We start from the raw sequence: 20494 nt of genomic DNA on the forward strand, positions 1-20494 counted from the left end.
CTGTCAATTTTTAGTCTACAGACTCGAAATTTGATATACAGGGTACTGAGATTTGGGAAAATCTTTGTAATCAGTTTTCGGCCAGAAATTTGGCTGTTGAGGGGTCAAAGTTCAATGGAGAACTCTACCAAACTTCTGACAATTTTGATTCTAAACACTTGAAATTTTAGATATAGGTTCCTTGGACATGGATCTAACTTAACTTGATTTGATCCCAAAACAAATGTTAAGGGGTCACAATAGGGGTCAAAGTTAAAAAAAAAAAAAAAGTTGGCCGCTCTGTTTTTTTTTTTTTTGTTCAACATACACCTCCAAACACCCGGGCAACGCCGGGTTGAAATGCTAGTATATATATATATATATATATATATATATATATATATATTTTTTTTTTCTGATGTCATTTATATATATATAAAAATTTGAACGGTATTTTTAAAATATTTATATATATATATATATATATATATATATATAAAATTTGGCTTTTGTTAAAGAATTAAACTTTGTTTACACAATCATTCGGCGAAATGACATAAGAAAAATTTTAAAGTACGAATAACCAAGCAAATATAAAAATAGAAGTTTTATTCAACTTTTATTATTGAATTTTTATAACAAAATTATAAGCTTTATAAGAAAAATGTTTATTAACTGTTTTTTTTTTCATTAGACATCATAATATTTTTTTATTTTATTTTTTTTTTGCATCAAACCTTAAAATACAACTGTTATAAAACTTTATGAACTGTTTTTAAAATATTTTTATGAGCAGTGTTTATAAAATATTTTTATGAGCAGTGTTTATAAAATATTTTTATGAGCAGTGTTTATAAAATATTTTTATGAGCAGTGTTTATAAAATATTTTATGAGCAGTGTTTTTAAAATATTTTTATGAGCAGTGTTTTTAAAATATTTTTATGAGCAGTGTTTATAAAATATTTTTATGAGCAGTGTTTTTAAAATATTTTTATGAGCAGTGTTTTTAAAATATTTTTATGAGCAGTGTTTTTAAAATATTTTTATGAGCAGTGTTGATAAAATATTTTTATGAGCAGTGTTGATAAAATATTTTTATGAGCAGTGTTTTTAAAATATTTTTATGAGCAGTGTTTTTAAAATATTTTTATGAGCAGTGTTTTTAAAATATTTTTATGAGCAGTGTTTTTAAAATATTAGATGTGCTAACGGTTATATCTCATAGGATTAGCAAATCTCTTGACAAGGGCTTCATTTCTAGGGCAATTGCTCTTGACATATCAAAGCCCTTTGACAAGGTATGGCATAAAGGCCTACTTCACAAGATTTCCAGCTACGGTATAACTGGAAATGTTTTCTCAATCATTAAATCATTTCTCTTTGATAGAAGAGTAGTAGTCGATGGACAAAGATCAGAGGCCCACAGTATTAATGCTGGAGTCCCTCAGGGGTCCATCCTGAACCCAACTGTCTTCCTGATCTACATCAATGATCTCCCTAAACACATACATAAATCATTCGTTGACATCTATGCTGATGACACAACCATCTACGGCAACACATCAAAGGCTGTAAATGACAAAATTTTCTCTGATTCTCTCTCCTCTGATCTCGCACGAGTGGTTCAAGTGGGGGAAGACGTGGCTGGTTACCTTTAATGCATCTAAAACCAAACTCCTATCTTTACATCAACAACGCTCTGATCTCCATCTGGCATCAATTGGGATGGATGGCTATCGTCTAGGAGAAGCCCCATGTTTCGACAAGCTTCTGGGCTTGACCTTTACTCCTGATCTGAAATGGAACACGTACATCAAATCTGTTGACAAGGTCGCTGGAAAGATGGTGGGATCCTTCTGCCACTCCAGAAGATATCTCACTACTGATGCATTCTCTATCTGTATAAAAGCCAAGTACATCCAAGGATAGAATACTGCTGCCATATCTGGGCAGGAGCTGCTAAAAGCAGCCTATCCTGCCTTGACAGAGTACAAAATACTTTGTGGCATAGTGGGGGATGCCCTTTTCTCTTCCCTGCAACCTCTCTCCCACAGAAGAGACGTTGCGAGCATATCTTTGTTTTATCGTTATTTTTATGGCAGGTGCTCGTCTGAACTCCAATCTCTCGCCCCCCCCCCTTGCCAATCTTTTATGAAAAACACCCGTCTAGCTGAAACCACTGTCAAAAATTTTCCCCACTCTTTATCTGTGCCTAAATCCAAACGTAGATTCCATGAACAAAGCTTCTTTCTTAGAACTGCACGCCTGTGGAACTCTGTTCCGTCTGCCTGCTTCCTACCTGACTACAACCTGGATGTCTTCAAGTCCAACATCAACAAATTCCTGATGAACCGCCCCCTTAAGTAGACATTTTATTAAATCTCCACACTAACATACTGTACATGCAATAACCCTTATCCCTGAGTGGCTTCCGGGCCTTGATAAGTAGTGACCACCTTGTAAAAAAAAAAAAAAAAAATTTATGAGCGGTGTTTTTTAAAAAGTGAACAGTGTTTTTTTTTTTTTTTTAATATTCTAAATAATACAGATCTATTAGTGTTTTTAAAATATTTTATGAACTTTTTTCCCCAATATGTTTATGAATTGTTTTTTTTTTTTTTTATTTAATCAAACAAAGAAAATAGTTCACAAATAAATTAAAAAAGCAGTCCATAAATATATATAAAAAAAAAGTCCCTAAATATTTTTTTAAACAAAATCTCATAGGGATTTATCAGCACCTTTTGATGTTTGATTTAAAAAAAAAAAACAGTTCATAAATATATTTTTATTATAAATATTATAATTTTGTAAAAAAAAAAACATTCAAATAAAGACTGAACAAATTTTTTATTTTTATATTTGGTTTAAAAAAAAAAAAGAAAAAAAAACTACAACCTGCTGTTTTGCATAAGTAGATGTAGATTTCTATTGAATAAACTCCAAAGTTGTACTCTGCACATGTTTTAAAGCTATATTCTGCAGAGAACTACTTGGGTTTTCACTTCAGAATAATAAAAGCAAATTAGTAAGCAATTTATTGAAGTAAACAAACTTATAAAATAATGACACTCATCGATTTCAGCATCTGAGGTCCATCACAACAACTAAGTTTTTCAGAAATCCACACAGATGATTTGTTTTTAGTGATGAAGGCTTTGTACCGAGCCAACCACACATGTTAGTACAACTGTTAATCTCAGTCGATACAATGGCTGCCACAGGACAGAGCAGACAGTAGACCTGAAGTTTTTATATCAGTTTTCCTTTTCCTAGATGCATGTTTTAACGAAGACTTAGAGGACATTTCTCCCAGTGGATTAAACGTGCCTCCAAATAAATATAAACTTATAAAATATAGCTATCATATATCTCTAGTTTTAATAAATAATGTCCTTTAATATCTATAGACATATTTCATATTCATTAACACTCATCAGTATGGATGATAAAACCGTACTGCTAGTTGAACTATTCAAATCCCTTGATCAAAATATCTCGAATTCAGACTTCTTATTGCAACAGTCTCATTTCAAATGCGATAGATAATTGTATTTCGTTTTATTTATAAACACAAAAAAGGAGAAACAGACAGCATTTGTATCTATCTAAACGAGAACTTGCTATGTGGCTAAATTTTAATTTAATACATCTCGATTGACTTGCAGGACTTAATTATTTTTAATATATATGTGTATGTGTATATCTTGCCAAATTTCGGAAATCAAACTCAGACAACAATCCATCTGAAATCAATACTGAATCTGTTTGCTTTTCCTGTATGCTGCGTTATTAGCACAGAACTATTTAATTTCACACCTGATTCTTTCCAAAAATGGTAATTTTAGAGAAGAGAATTTTCCCTTAGTTATCTTACTTTGCAAATACAACAAAGGATAGTAATCATGTCATGATATTTGCAAAAATAAATATCTAAAAACGCTATTTATTTAGAAAATTAAAGTCATAAAAAATTGGGAAGTACAGCTCATCTCTCTCTTTCTCTCTCTCTCTCTCTATATATATATATATATATATATATATATATATATATATATATATATATATATATATATATATATATATATGAGAGAGAGACACACACACGTTTTGTCACCTCTACAACTCATCAGTGTTGTTAAACCTAGAAAGATTAAAAACCAAAACCCAGTAACTGACATCCCACACTCTACCACCAAACCACAAACTACAAAGTAGTAGTGTAATATATATATATATATATATATATATATATATATATATATACGAAAAAAAAATTATTTACGTATCCACCAATGTTTCATCTTTATTTAAAGATTTTCTCAAGATGATTGATTTAAAGAAATGAAATACAAGTAAAATATTTGAAGCATTTGTAATGTGAAAAAGATGTTTTTGTTCTTTTCCTGAATGAACAATAACCATTAGAATACAAATGAAAAATGTGTAATATATTTATGACCTGGATTGAGAATTTTTTTTTTCTTCTTTTAAACGATACTTAATTGTTAGAATTTAAAAAAAAATGTGGTGCGATTTTGGCATGAAACAATGTTTTTTTTTTTTTTTTTTTTTTTTCAAAAAAACTATAATAGTTAGAATTCAAAAAGTATGTGTGTTTTAAATGGTATGATATAGATATAGTGTCTGAAGTCAAGACACATAGTTAAAATGAATATGCTTCATACAGATGTCTATAAATAAACTTTATCAAACATCTTTATTGAACTGGACAATAACTAACCATAATCTCTCATTGGGCATGCTTCTGTTGTCTACGAACCAAAATTGTCTGAAAAGACCTAGAATAGTAATTAGCGTTTCATTAATGAGTTGCTGATAATCAATTAATCTCCTCTTGTATTTTCCTCTATTTTGGGCCTATGACTGATTCTGCTATTCTATATTTTATGAGTTTAGAGAACTGCACTTGAAGATGAGGTCACATTTTAGTTTGTGAGCTTTGGAGAGTATGGAATTGTCCTTAGTGACCATTGCTTCCAGCTCCACTCCAACTTCTCAAGGTTCCATTTTTAAATAGGATATATCATTACTTACAAAAGACAACAAAAAAAAATCTACAAAAAAAAATAATAATCTATAAATCATTTGTATACAGCGTGTAAAAATATTTGGTAATATTAAAATATTAAGTGCAAAAGTTTTTTTTTTCAAAATAACTGGAGTTGATATCAAATAACTTAAAAAGGGTTGATATGCCACAAAAGTGGAGTGGACAATAATTCGATAAGATTTCAAGTGGTCTGATCTCCCAGTAGTAACCTCCATTTTAAAGGTCATTAAGCATAATATTAAGAGTGTTTACTAAAGGGCCGGGAGATTCAGAGTTCAGTCCTTGGTAGAGTGATACTAAAAACTTAAAAAAAAAAAAAAAAGGGGGGGGTCTTTTGTGCCCCTTTGCTAAATACTCAACATTATAAGAGGAAGAACAAGGGCAAGTGGAGTAATTCTGTAAATGTCGTGGTGTTCTCCTCTACACGTCAATGTTGCAGATAATGAAAAAGGAGCCTTGGAGTTGTCATCGACTGTAGTTGTCCACTTAGTTTTTCGCTTAAGGATTTTTTTTTTTTTAAGGGTCCAGCCAATTTCTTGAGTGGTCCAACCCTGAGCCAGATTTTTTTCCATCACCGTTTTGCATGCATTTCTGCATCATTATGCATGTTTATCTTAAAAAAAATATACATTGTAGGTGTGATATTGGGAATTCTTTTGAAAAATGCATAGAAATGAATCTGAGTTATTTGTTTTTCTATTGACAACTCGTGGTGAGTATGTCTGATTCATTATCAATATTGGACTAAAGATCTCATCCCCCACAGTTTGTTTCGTAGACACAATTAACAGAGTGACCCAGATAAGTTTTCTTGTTTGCCTTGAAACCATTTCCTGAAGCTTCGATTGGTTGAATCAAAGTCCTTTTTATCGATGATTGGCCACTTATTGAATCAGGAATTAAACACACTTTCTCTTTTTATTTACGTTGAATTAATTCTATTTTAAACTACTCTCTTACCGGTTTCCTTTCTCTTTCTCTCTCTCGCTCTCTCCCCCTCTCTCTTGCCCCCCCCAACTGATAGTAAACAAAAAGAAAAAAAAAACAACCTGTTTTTAACTTTTTTAGTTGTCATTTCTGCTTTTTGGATTAATACAAAACAAAATTTCATTTCACATGCAGGTACTTTTTATTACATTTTTTATATTTGTTTTGTGTTCATGTTGCTTTGATTATCATTGTTTAAAAGACAAATTTCATTTCTTTTATTGTTAGGGACCCCCCCTCCCCCCCCGAAATGGAATGATTTTTTTTTTTTAAAATTGGTAGTCAAACAAAAACAGTGTTTTGACTTTTGGCCTTCGGGACAAGATCAAAGTGTAGTATCTGTTCTTCAGATGCTGCACTTCTATTTCTTGTTCTCTTTCGGTGGAGGAGAAATCCTTCACGACTGAGACAATTTTTATTTTTGTACCTTTTCTCCACGTTAAAAAACGACCCTGGTGTCTAACTCTGTCCCGTGGGGAGGCATAGTAAATAGGTACATATAAAAGGATGTTACTTGATTGTAGTGTTTTAAGGCATGCCATGATGTTATGATTGAAACTTTAGATATGTTTTGTATACAATTAGTTTGTAGATTAATTTGTTTTGTCGGTTAATATTTTGTAAATAAAGTCTTCAAGTGAGTTTAATTCATATATTAGACCCAGAGTGGGCTTGGGAGTAATAACTAGTGGATGACTTCACACTCTTGGATTCAGTTTTGTGTACTATCCAGGACTGTTAAGTTGGGGAAGCATGGATTGTATGTAGATAGGGTTAGAAGATAGTAAGGGAAAGAAAAGTAGATGTGGCAAAAATGGATTTTGGGGTGATAGGATAGGGTAGAGGCGACAACCTTGCCCAAGGTTGTCCAGTGCTGCTTGACATCATGCCCAGTTTAGACCTGCTACTAACATTCGGGGTCAACTTGGACCTAAAAGTAATGGTAAGAAAGGGATACCCCCCCCCCGGAAGTTCTCAAATTGAAGGAGATTGAAAAAAAACTGAATTTCCAGGTAGTGTGGTGGAGAATTTTGGCGAACACCTTGCGTAAGTGTGTCTGAAGCTGTTTAGTATCTCACCCAGGACAAATTTAATTTAACTCTGGTATTAACATTTAAAATCAGAGTGGAGCTATGAATAATGCTAACAAAGGGGTAGCCCCTCCCCCCAAAGTATACACTTAAGCGTCATAAAATGTTGTGAACTTCATTTTTTTACTATAAATCTCATACTGTACCCTCCTCAAACTAACAAATTTACTTACTCCAGTTATTATTTACGTGTCTAGGGCAAAGTTGGGCTTAAGGTAGGTTTTTATGTTAGGATAAATCTGGATTGGGACAAAAATATGAAAAATTGCCTCTTTGTAGAAAGAGTTCTAATTCACTGACTGAGAACAGTAAAAGATAAAGTGTAGTATCAGAACAGATACTACACTTTGCTTCTAACCAACAGGCTAGTTTGTTAAAATTAATTCTTTCACTTTTGACCCCCCCCCAATCTCTGAGAAGTTGAAAAGCAAAAATCTATGAAACCAGTTGGAAAATATAAACATAACTCCCACTTTCTACATCTGTACTCGTGAAATATTTACATCATTTATGTTGCAACAGGTTAGTCTTAATATTTTCAATCTCTAATCAGTCATACATACTCATACATGGTATTTTTGTCTCTCTTTCTCTCTCACTTTGATTCATATTCCCATTCTTCCAGATTTTTTTTTGCAATGAAAATTCTTGATGTATTTTTGGCAACTTTTTTTTTTTGTGTGCGCGTATATATATATATATATATATATATATATGATGTGTGTATTCAGAGCAGTAACTTAATTTCTTGCATTGTCCATCCATGCTTCCGTTCAGTCTCGAAAGACAAATGATACCCTTTAGGGGCATCTGCGCATGTAATTGTGAGGCAAGGGTTGCGCAATCTCCAACCACACCTCTCCTGAATCGGCACTGTTTGAGTCCAGTGGCAAGGAGAAGACCAGGATGACTGGAAACAATGCCGAGATAAGCGGAGAGGACATACGGCGACTGGTAGTCCCAATTGGTTACCCATTTAGCACTGACCAGGTTCAATGTTGCTTAACTTCAGTGATCCAGCGGGAACCGGTGTGTCAATGTGATTATGCCATATATATTGCGTTGTGATAGCCTTCTAAATCCATATGCATGATGCTTGAAGCAGTTTTACTACTCCAAATGGTATCTCACTCCCGACACAATCCTCTACCTGTAAAATAGCCGAATACATCTTAAAAAGAAGTACTGTTGCCACATCTGGGTAGGAGATACTCAGAGCATCCTATCCTGCCTTGACAGTTCAGAACCAGCTTCAAAGTTTGCTGAATTATGCCTCTTTCCCATGTTGCAGACCTCTTTATCTTTTGTGAGATTCCTATGAGATTAGATTACAGAAACAGTTTACAAATGTTTTGTTTTATTGGAGTTTTATTTCTATATTTTTATCATCAATTTTGACTTTATGTTGAAATAAAAAGAACTAATCAATTTTTTTTTTTTATAGTACTGCATTAAAATAACCACATTTTTTTTGTCCAGGGGAAAATTTAAACATTCATTCTCTCTATCCCATTCCTCCTCTCTCTCTCTCTCCAACTTCCTCTTTCTCCTGTCGAGCCCATTCCTCTCTCTCACATACACACACCTTCTTTAAATTGATTTATTGAAGAATCAGTCAGCATTTTCCTTCTAAAATTACTGCATGAAATGACGGAAAAAACCGACCACTCCTGACAAAATCAGGCAGACCCTCCAAAAAATGAATAATTTTTTAATTTTAGATATTATTCATCCAGAGCAATGATGATCAAAAACATCCCAACACGCACACACTCACACACACAAACACTTTTTATAAATAATAAACGAGATCCAAACAGTCGTAATCATTTTATTGTAATCTTCTATTATATAAAAAGAACTTTATGTGCGTGTGAGTTATCCAATCAGAACTCAGAAAATGGACCAGCTCATAAAAGCAGAATCGGATCTTTTATTCTGGCCAACTAAAAACATCACTCTAACTGGCCTTTTGTTGCCACAAGGACGACTAAAAACTAACCGTTTCCTCGAGCATCCAACTCAAACTGACTCCTCATCTTCAAACGGCAGGTTCTGGTTTCCTTGAATTTCTTCACCCTCACTAGAAATCTTACTCATTAGCATATTGTATGAATCCAAAGATTCTATTGTTAGCATTGGTTTCCCAGATATTTTTCCAGTTAGAATTCTTTCTAAAAAGACGTACTTACAGGAGGTCCATGTATGTTAACATCTGAAGTGAAAGTGATTTTTGTGGAACAAACTAGATTTGAACTTGGAACACCTAGGTCGTCAGTCTGTGTCGTTAACCATTAGAGCACCGTCACCTCCCAGATCATACACTAAGATGCTACAAGTGGTCTACAATATATTGTGGCAAGATTATGTAACAAACGTATCTGCACTTGCTGACTTTTGGTGCTGGTTGGACATGCATCTAAACGCAATAAACTTGCTGGAAAAGTGCTTTTGTGGTCCTTTTAAGTCAAGCGACAGACTAGGATGCCTCTCAGTATAATCAATAGTTTTTATTATTTTTTTTTTTTGAATAAGGAAACTGGCATTTCTGGAGCTTCTGGTTGAAATGAGTGTGAGCATCCTGGCGCACAAATTTTGTCAGTTCATCATCATCAATTGATGGATGAACGAAAGAATAAGAAATTGTTTACATGTTAAGCTATTTACCATAATTCTATTTGTATTATTCTAAAATAAGGACAGAAGTTGCAGCTTCCATGGTTTTCATCAAAATGATGGTAAAAATTAACGTGTTATATAAAGACGAGCCATACTAAGACATTTACTATTATGACTGATGGAAGGCCTCATATCAAGATAGAACACTTGCCACTCGGAATTAGAAATCTGGCCACAGTGAGTGAGCAAGCATGATGGTACACAATCTTCATGAGTGTTTCATTGTCAATTGATGGATGACACAAGCCAAGTAATGACCGCTGACTACAATATTGTCGTCAAGTCCAATGTAAACAAGTTCTTATTGTACCATATTGTTAAATAATCTAATTATACCAAATTTCCACCACTAGTTATTACTACATTATTGTCCCAATGATTATCATGCATACATTAAATTTTATCCTCGAGTACCCTTCGGGCCTTAATATGTGGTGATCCCTTTCTAAAAAATGTATATACCTGAAAGCGGTTATTAAAAAAGGCTGGAGGTGGAGGGGGCATAACAAAAATGAAAGTAAAGACTTCCTTGCAATGCCAGATAGTTAAAGCAAGTTTTTAATATATATTTTTTGTTTCCCCTAAAATGTATTCGTGGTTGAACACCTATGTCTAACATAATTCAGCTTATCATTATTTAACTTCAAAATATTACAGGCCAAACTCCAGTGTTTTTTTTTTTTGTTGCTTCTTTTTTTAATCTATTTTTTTTTTTAATGAAAACAGATAAGCTTCTTAAAATAGATATTGGACCAGTGATTTTAATTTGTCATTGAAATAAAAACATGCAGTATGCAGGTATGTATATATCCGCAAAAAAGAAACTTGTGTTATGTAAAGCCGAAATATAATTTATTCTTTAAATAACTCCTTAAAATCAAAGATAGCTAAAACCTCATTAATTAAACAAGCTTAGATATTTGCCAAAATAGCAGATTTTAAACATCAGTAAGGCTGTATATATATATATATATATATATTATTTGTCACACTGACATATTAAAAACCTCCTTTTCTATTTTAAAAGTTAATACAACTTCCTTAAATACTTAGTTGTGAATATGCCAGAAACTTCAAAAAAAGGACAACTAATTTGCATATTCCTTTAAACAAGAACTTTTTATTAATTCACTGTTCGCTTTTTGTTTTCTTACTGGATGATTAGTTTCATTTTAATATCATGCACAGTTCTATTTATGCATATTTTCTACATTGTGCATAATTGCATTTAGAGTACATCTCTATCTGTCTGCAGAATAGTCTCTACCAAACTACTTTAAATTTTGGTCTGCAGACTTGAAACTTGATACATAAGGTATTTGAACCTGTGGAACAAAATACATTTGGTTTCTAACCAGAAAAATAACTGCTAAGAGGTAAAAATTTTAAAATTAGAACTTTGTAAGGCATAATTCAACTCAATGTGTATGCTCTATGCATGCACAAATATACATTTATATGTTTAACTGCATTAATTTAAGTTATGATATGCACATGTCATTAGCTCAGAATATAGTGAATACCGCTAGAGAGCTAAATGTTTTGATTTCAATTCTAGCTGATGGCACCCAACTCATATTTAAAAAAAAAAAAAAAAAAGCTTTTGAAATCACTATTATATATTGGGTACAATATAATAAGCAATAGAGAATTTTGTCTATAATAATAAATACGAAACCTGCATAAATTAAAATATTATATTTAAGCATATTTTACGACCAAGCAATGCCGGTAGTTTGCTAGTATATATTTATATATAATTATAAAGAATTATTATTTTTTTTATGCCTACATATACTAGTGTTTCATGTTTTTGCAATCATCAATATAAGAAGTGACAATTCCTAAAGGCAGTCATAAAGCCACCTTTGATTCCGTTTTGTTAAGCTTTTACCTCCAGACTACTAAACAATTGCCACAGGAATAAAGGGAATTAACAAATTCAAGTGCAGACAGTAGACAGTCTAGACTGTTCAAACGAGCGGAAGTCTTGAACATTGCATAAACATTAGTTGACTGCCTTTTAGTTTTTATTTCCCACACAGTGCTCAACCTGAAATATTCTTAAAGAGGCTTAATTCTTTTATACCTACAGACAAGTGTTCCATGTTTTTCACAATCAGCATGTAAATTAGACAAATCCATGTAGAAAGCACCGTCATAATTTTACTCATTATTTGAATTCTTCAGAATTCTGTTCCCATCTTCAGTGTCAATTTCACAACGTTTCGGTTGATGTAACCTCCGACCTTCTTCAGGTGTATCGTGCTGAACGCGGGAATTTGGATGAAAGTTCTAATAGAATCCTTTATTTACTTCATGAGGATAGCATGCTCTTTTTCCGTCAGCCATGACTAGATTGTATTTTTCAGTTGCCCACACTGAGAATTGAACCTTCGGCCTTCAGGAGAATATCACTTTTACAATTGATTTTTCAAGTACGCTAACCATTGAGCCAGGGATCCTTGTGTTACATCAACCGAAACGTTGTGAAAATAACTCTCAAGATGGGAACAGTTGTCTGAAGAATCCAAATAATACAAATAACCATTCCTAATCTCAAAAATTCAGAAACAGAATTTTACTGTTAATATTATTTTGGAAATGCCAGCGACATATTTTCTAAATGAACAAACGAATATGTCTCTTCATTATTTATTTAGGATTGTAGCAATTTGATTCTTTTAAAAACGGTAAATATTCTTTCTTATTTTATAAGTAATTGTCAGCTAAATATTCTTTAATTCAATAAAATAAACGTCACTTTTTTGAAACATATATTTTAGTATTATTTTTCTGAATGTTTGAGATGAGGAGTCATTGTTTGGATTCATGGCATAGTGGATAAAGTACTTGGCTAAATTTAGTTGTAAAAGTTACTCTTTTGGAGAGTGAAGGTTCAATCCTCAGTGCGAGCAACACTCAAAATACAATTGTGAATTACTTGTACCCAGTCATGGCTGAAGAAACGAGAGCATGCTACCCCTTGTTGATTAAATAAATGATTTTGCTAAAAAATTTTTGCAGATTCCCAAGTTTTACAGAAAGATTTCCAAGTTATACCTGACGACGTTCAGAGGTCACATCGACTGCATCATTATGAAAATAGTACTCAAGATTAAAGCAGTAGGCTAAATAATTCAAATAATGTGTATATTTTAATCGTTAATAGCTGTGACTTGTGTTGTTTGCTGAAATGCAAGGTAGGTGGACAATAGTCAGTTTGTTAATGTTAGCCTGTGAGAAGTGTTATGACCGACAGGGATTCATTTGGCAAGTTGAATCTCTTACTTGCAGCATTATCTGGGGTTTTTACTTATATAGTCAATGCAAATCTCTCGCATGTTACTCTTTCCAATTGGTTGAAGTCCGGTATAAACAGCCAATCAAAATGAAGTATTTTGATAGAATGACCAATCAGTATTAACTATTTCCATCAAATAATCCATCCATAATCAAGATATTGTTTTTTCTTTCTTTTGTTTTCTTTTGGTGCTCTTGTTGTTTTTATTAGTGAAAGAATGGGAGTTGCACAAACTCAACCCTTTACTCTTGAGATAAACAAAGTCAAAGCATGCTTCTCCCCCTTTTCCTTAAAAAGAAAGAAGCAAATATTGAGATGTATTCTTTCAATCTAAATGTTTTATGATGAAATTGCTATGCCAAACTTTAATTTGTGACAAATTAGCAAAAATGCTATTTCAAAATTAATCCTAATAAACTGACCTATAGAGCTGCGTATAAAAATATTTTGTGAGGAGAATGAGGAGATTGGACCTATATGGTATTTAAGCTGAAAGATCAAACTTTGGTTCTGATTAGCCAATTTTCATGTTTTATGGTTATACTATGTTATTTACACTAATAAAACACTACTTGTGCAGTTTATTTAAAAATTATATAATTCTGCTTGAACAACTGGGAAAATGAAAATATTTTTTAATTAGAACAAGAAAAATAAAAATTGACATGACGAATTACTTATTTTTTATAATATAAAAGCAGTTTTTTGCTTTACAACTAAAATTTTATTCTTTTTATTGTATCAGTTAAAAAATGTGCAAACAAATAAAATTTACAAAATCATAGTGACTTCACTACCTCCAGGACAATGCCGGATAGGTACAGCTAATTTTGTGATAAAATTCCCATTTCAAACCAAATGTAATAGACAGACCGAGATGCAAGAACAAAGTGATCTTTCGGTAGTGCCTGCAGATATAAACTTATTGCCGATGCATACACTTTTTCCTTTACTTGAGAGATGATATTCGTGTGTACAAGAGTTAATCTGTGCACATGATTCTGATTCATTTTTTTTATTGTCTAAACTTTAGTTTGTTCCAAATATTCCATTCTGATTATTCATCTCTATTCTTAACATGTTTTTTTTTTTCTGGGTTTGAAGTGAGTAAACATTTGTGTTTTTAACATGCATGCTAGTATGATTATAGTTTCCAATTATGACATAGGGATTATATATGTGTATTTTAAATTTTTTATTTATATAGACAAATATTACAGAGGTGCTACATTTGTCTATGTAAATAAAAATATATTTTGAATAAAATAAAATATGCATCAAGTGCGCTTGAAAACCAAATCGCAACGTAATATTAGGAAAATAAACAAATACTTTACTTGTTTGAAATTTATAACATAAATATATTTCGTAGCCAAACTCCATCGTCAGTAGGTTTTCTTTTTTTTTTTTTCCTCTTCCTTGCTATGTTGTAAAGTTTAGAAATAGACTTTTCTTTCTCCAACTTTACAATATGGTAAGGAAGAGGAAAAGTAAAAAAAAAAAAAAGAAAAAAAAGGAAACATACTGACGATGGAGTTTGGCTCCGAAATATATTTGTTATAAATTTTAAACAAGTAAAATATTTGTTTATTTCCCTAATATCATGCTGTGATTTGGCTTTCAAGCGCACTTGATGCATATTTTATTTTATTCAAATTATATCAACGTTTCTAAATGGAACCCCCACCCGTGACATTATATTTTGCTTCTTTTTTTTTTTTTTATTAAGCACTCTTAATAATCTTGTTTTAATTCATGAGTTTTATCTCCTGAATACCTTTAACTAGGTATATATATATATATATATATATATATATATATATATATATATATATGACCTCTGATCAGACTGTCTGAAGATAGACGTTCTGACCAAAAATGTTCCAAACATTGATGTTATTGTTATTTTTCTTCCCTTTTGTAAAACTCAATCATGTTCTGCAAAAACTAAAACTACAAACAAAACACTATATACTATTAAAACTCATCTTGTCACAGTGAACATTTTACTGGTGCTACCATATCAGGCTGCCTGTGATACCAGTTTCCTGGCCAAAAATGCGCCAAACATTGACATTGTTGTTTTTCTTTCTTCCCTTTTAATAAAACTCAATCATTTTCTACAAAAACAAACGAAATACTATATATCAAAGTTTATTTACTACTGAAACTTATCTTACCATTAAAACTACTGAAACTCATCTTACAATTAAAACTACTGAAACTCATCTTACCATGAATACTTCCCTAGTGTTATTGCATCAGGCTGCCAGAAGATTCTAACTTCTTGACCAAAGGTCCTGGATATGACCTTAAACTATATCCAGTGGTGAGGCCCCAGCTTGCGGGCTTTGGGAAGTGTGTAGCCACCCTTTAATTACCATTGCTCCCAGGTCCACTCTGACCCGGAGTGGTAGTACCTGTTAGGGTCCCAACTATGGGTTAAATAGAAACTGACTTGGAAACAACAAATATTCTATTAAAACATCTTTCTTCAAAATCTTTGGATTCGGCATTAAATAACCTGAAAAGGGTTGATATGCCGTACAACAAAAACAACCAACCAATCTTGACCAAAAATGCATCAAACATTAACATTTTTTTTTTCCTTCTCCTTTGCAAAACTCGGTTGTTTTCAGTCAGCATGACCGTTAAAAAAAAAAATAGCAGACAAAACAAAATTTTGAACTGAATGGAATACATTTTTCAGTAACAATTTACTTTTTTTTTTTCATTTGAATAGCATTCTGTGCTAAAATGTAAACAAATAGATTTCTCAAACTTTAAAAAAAATAAAAATCAGTTTGGTTATAGCACTATGCGAAATGGTTTCGGATTTTGTAACATAATTCGATTTTTTTTTTTTTTTTTTTTTTTTTTTCTTTTATAATTATTTTGTTCAAGTCTCTCACTCATCAAGTGCATCTTTTCAAACTTATGATAGGACATTCTACCGAATGTCAAACATTCACCCGCTAACTCAGACAATCCAACCGAGAGATCTTTTTCAGATTCTGATTGTCCCTTTATGTGCAATTGTTGGAATCTCACTTGCACTTGGTTCACCGAGTATAGGTATTTGCTAGGTAGTTTTTATGAATTCAGTTGCTTCTAAAATGGGAATGATGGGAATCTTATGATTCCAGCTTTTTTACATGTCACATAAGACACTGATATTTCGTTTTTCTTTTTTGTTTTTTTTTAAAGTGAAACTTGAAAGTCTTGTTTTTCTGCTAAACTACCCATCCCTAATTATTTGATTATCCACACCAAGACTGTTTCATATTACTCAGATGCGATTGTAACCTTTAATAAGTGCGAAACTGTTCGTCCATGTTAAATACTTCAAATCAAACAACAACTATCATTGTTACTCCATCAAGGAATATTTCTTATGGTTTTATTGGTGTTTCTGGGTTGATAACCATTTCCCTTTTATGTGTGTATGTTTATTTTTTTTTTTAATGAAACTGTAATTTCATTGCATTTCTTGACTTGATTACTTGTGCAGTTCATGGACCATGCTGGAATTATAACGTTATTTAGAAAGTTATTCTTAACATTGGGAAGGGTAGTCTTTAAGTCACATTGCATGCAATTATATCTATTCCTCATTCAATAGTTATCTTCCTTGGCCGATCTCATTCTTTAAGGATTTTTATCCTTGACCTCCAAAATCAACAGAGATTAGACCATTCCTGTGATGATCCGGTCCCTATTAATTTTGCAGTGGTAGTTTAGTTCTGTGCAGTTCTAGGAGATCCACTCTCCCAAGCCTTGCCTTCTCTCTTTGTGAAGGGGTTAATTTATTGCTATAATTAATCGCCTAAGGCATCCTTGCCGGGAAATGCCAATGGGATTGCCCAGGCACTTTTTGCAGGTCAGAGTGCCCCTCTTCTGACCCTGGTGTTCAAGTTTCTTGCAGTGGTTGAGAACTCAACAACCTATCTCATTCTCTAATGCCCTGGAATTGAATCAAGACGTAGCAGGTTGTATGGGGTCAAATAAGCACCTCTGTGGATCATGCCCTGATAGACAATACATCTGACCAGCTGCTAAATCCCCCCACTTCACTGTAGATGTGCCTAGATGCCAGTTTTCTTACTCTGATACGACTTTCCTCGGACAATTTACCTTGGGATTCCTTTCCTGTTACACCGACTGTATCAACATGCAAAAAGTTTAAATGTAATGTGAATAACCATCTTGCTGTCTAATTCTCCATCTAGCATTTCTTGTCTCTCTCCCCTTGCTTTTTCCACTTGCTCATTCCCTCCTCCCTCTCTCTTCTACATCTTCTCCCCCCCCCACTCTTTTCTATCTTTCTTTTACATCGTTCTATTTTTCTCACCACTTCAGCTGTAGTGTGTATTGGATTGTGTAGTGGAGCATTTCCTCGCGGTGTTGTGCCGCTGACACCCATTCAGGATGAGGCTTGTAGAGGATTGGCTGTGAAGGGATGGAGTCACGTAGTCGACGGTGAAGTAATAATTGAGCCGGTGATAGGCCAATGCTTTGGATTGGGGTATTCCGATACTGCAAGATGGCCCAGGCAACACTGTCATCGTCCAAGGAACCCTGGGGGCCTGTGTTTCCTTTTACAATCCTCTTTGCAGTTTTTACTGCGAGCTCTGCCCTGCCATTGGATTGGGGATATGCAACAGAAGATAATCTGTGCCTAACACACCATGTTTTCAGAAATTCTTGAAACGTGCTGGAAGTGAAAGGTGGGCCGCCATCGGTGCTGAGTTCTTCTGGGGCACCATATGTTTGGAACAGTTGTCGGCATATGGACATAAATTTGGTTGTAGTAGTGTGACCTGATTCTAGGCGGTATAAAATTAGCCAACCAGTTAGCCTATCTGCGCAGGCAAGGTATGTGTGATCTTCAATATAAAAAATATCCATGACGATTTGCTGGAATGGCCACTCTGGGGATCGTGTTAGAATGATAGGCTCCCGTGGTTGACTAGGTGCGATGGTTGAGCATACCATGCAATTCGCCCTAATACTGCGGATTGATGCATCCATCCCTGGCCAGTACACCGATTCGTTGGCATGTGCTTTCATGCCGACTACTCCTTGGTGTGCAGAATGCAGGCAGTGTAGGACCTTTTTTCGTTGTGTTTTGGGGATGACGATCCTTCGATCCAACAATACTAGACCATTGTCAGTGCTAAGGCGGTGCCTCACCTCCCAATACTCACGGACTTCGGGCGCAGTGAGATTACGTGTTTTTGGGAAGCCTTGCTGTATTGTGTCTATTAATTTGTTATATTGTTGATCGCCACAACCTGCTGAACGAATTAGGTCTGGTGATATCATGGCTATATTACTGCTGTCTGCAAATGTTGCTATTAAGGCTGTTGACTCTGTTATGTTGCTTATGTTGTTCGACTCCAGTATATCCATTTGAGAGGGTTTTGTGGAAAATATATTGAGAAGGGCTTGCACCATCACCACTGGGTGGCGGGAGACTGCATCAGGGCCTCTGTGCCACTTCCCGGGGCAATGCTGTATGGTAAATCTATATCTCAGGGTCTTTTCCTTTAGTCTAAAGAGCCGGGGGTTTTGGATCTTGCTCAGATCACGATCGCCAAATATCCCCTTCAGAGGTTCATGGTCTGTGACCACTATGATGTTTGGAGAACCCATGACGAACATACGGCATTTCTCCAATGCCCATGCTATTGCTGCTGCCTCACCCTCTATTGGTGTGTATCTGCGTTCAGCATCCGTGCAAAATCTGCTGCTGGCATATATCAGATGCCAACCTTCGGAACAGCAGATTGGGGCTTTTTCCATGGTACATTGGCAATGTTTTTGTAGGAGTAGGAAGCCCATTCCTTCTTTGCTCCAATCTGGAGCAAGGCAAGTTGCTCTGTTTTTGTCAAATGTTGCTACCCCCTTCTGGACTAGGTGAATTATAACTCGCTTGAAATCTTTGAATGCGTCTTCAAGGTTTTGATTCCAAGCAAATTTGGAGTTTTGTTTGACGAGGTCCCGAAAAGGCACCATAACTGGACCCAGTGAATATGCCCAGGCTACTTGGTTGACAAGCCCAAACCATGATCTGGCGTTAGTAATTGTCCTTGGGACTGGAAAATCCTGTATCGCTTGTATCATGGACTCAGAAGTGGTCACTCCTGAAGAAGTTACCTGGAGGCCTCCAAATTGTACAACATCCTGACAGAATTGGAATTTGTCGGTGTTGAGCACAATTCCATTCTTAGCACATTGGAGCAGGAAATCGAAGGTATGATAAAAGGCTCCCTCAATGCTAGAGTCATATAGCAGGGTATTGTCTACTATCTTTACCTTGCGTGGGATGTCTTTTATTATCTCATCGTATCTGCGAGTGTAAGCATCCCCAGATGTGACATATCCTTGAGGCATCCTAAGATACATGTATCTTCCCCACTCAGTTATGAAGGTGGTTAATGGTTGAGATTCTTTGTCTAAGAGAATCGAGTGGTATCCATCAACAGCGTCTAGGACTGTTTTCTTTGTTCTAGGTGGCACTTGCAGTGCCCACTGGAATGGCGACCCAGTATGGTGGGTTTCTCGCTTGCATTGAGAGTTAAGGTGTTGGTAATCTATTGTTCTCCGTGGATTACCATTCTTTTTGGCAGTTATTACCATAGTACTGCACCAATCAGTAGGCATACCCACGGGTACTGGAGCTATGATACCTTTTTCTACATCCTTCCAAAGGGCTTGTCTTACTGGTTCCTTGAAGTGGAAGGGTACAGGAATTGGGTTATGCCTGGCTTTAGGGATTGCTCCCTCTTTGAGGTGAATGTGGGCAGCTGGGCCGGACATGGCTGGAAATATCCCATCTTTGTTGAATGTCGTTTTGGCAAACTTTTCTAGGAGCCAGCTCTTAAGTTTGCCTATGTTATCTTCTGTTGCGGGAAAAGGGAGGTTTTTGGGGCGATTTGGCAATTGATCTACACCCTTTTTAGACTCGGTGTCTACCTCTTCATGTTCGTCTGCTAAAGGGTTTGGAAAATGTTTGTGCAATATTCCCACATCGATGCAGGCTGCTCTGCTGAGATAAAGCCGTTGTATGCCCTTGCATATGTAGAGGGCTTGTTTAGTTGTTTTTCCTCTGACCACAAACTCAACTGGTAGCCAACCCTGACACATGAGTGTGAAACCTTCAACTGTTCGTATGATCTTTCTTGATTGGACAAGACTAATCTCTGTGAGGCCCATTTTGGCTAAATGCTTTGGTCCCCCAAGACAAATGGCGGCACCACTGTCGGGAAAAACCTTTAGCGTTGTACTACGACTCCTAGGGATATTGACAGCTTGTCTGGGATCTGGTTTTGGTGAGAATGGGATTACTGATGCATTTATTTCAGTTAACAGATCA

At 34.6% G+C, this 20494-nt stretch overlaps 1 protein-coding gene across 4 annotated transcripts in view; it reads left to right on the forward strand.

The window, feature by feature from the left end:
• Nucleotides 1-20494, forward strand: part of LOC145287807 (E3 ubiquitin-protein ligase RNF13-like) — a 287508-nt gene that overhangs the window by 76075 nt on the left and 190939 nt on the right. The window contains exon 1 of one of the 4 annotated variants that reach the window (XM_080135652.1): nt 6066-6177. The exons of 2 other annotated variants lie outside the window; for them this stretch is intronic. In XM_080135652.1, coding sequence (XP_079991778.1) covers nt 6172-6177 — 6 coding nt within the window. In that variant the 5' untranslated portion in view covers nt 6066-6171. Of the gene's footprint in view, nt 1-6065; nt 6178-20494 lie in introns of those variants that run through there. One more of the 4 variants, XM_080135653.1, reaches the window with a different exon arrangement.

Source organism: Euprymna scolopes, chromosome 11 (assembly GCF_053919585.1).
Source record: "Euprymna scolopes isolate OS-2025 chromosome 11, ASM5391958v1, whole genome shotgun sequence".
NCBI classification, from domain to species: domain Eukaryota; kingdom Metazoa; phylum Mollusca; class Cephalopoda; order Sepiida; family Sepiolidae; genus Euprymna; species Euprymna scolopes.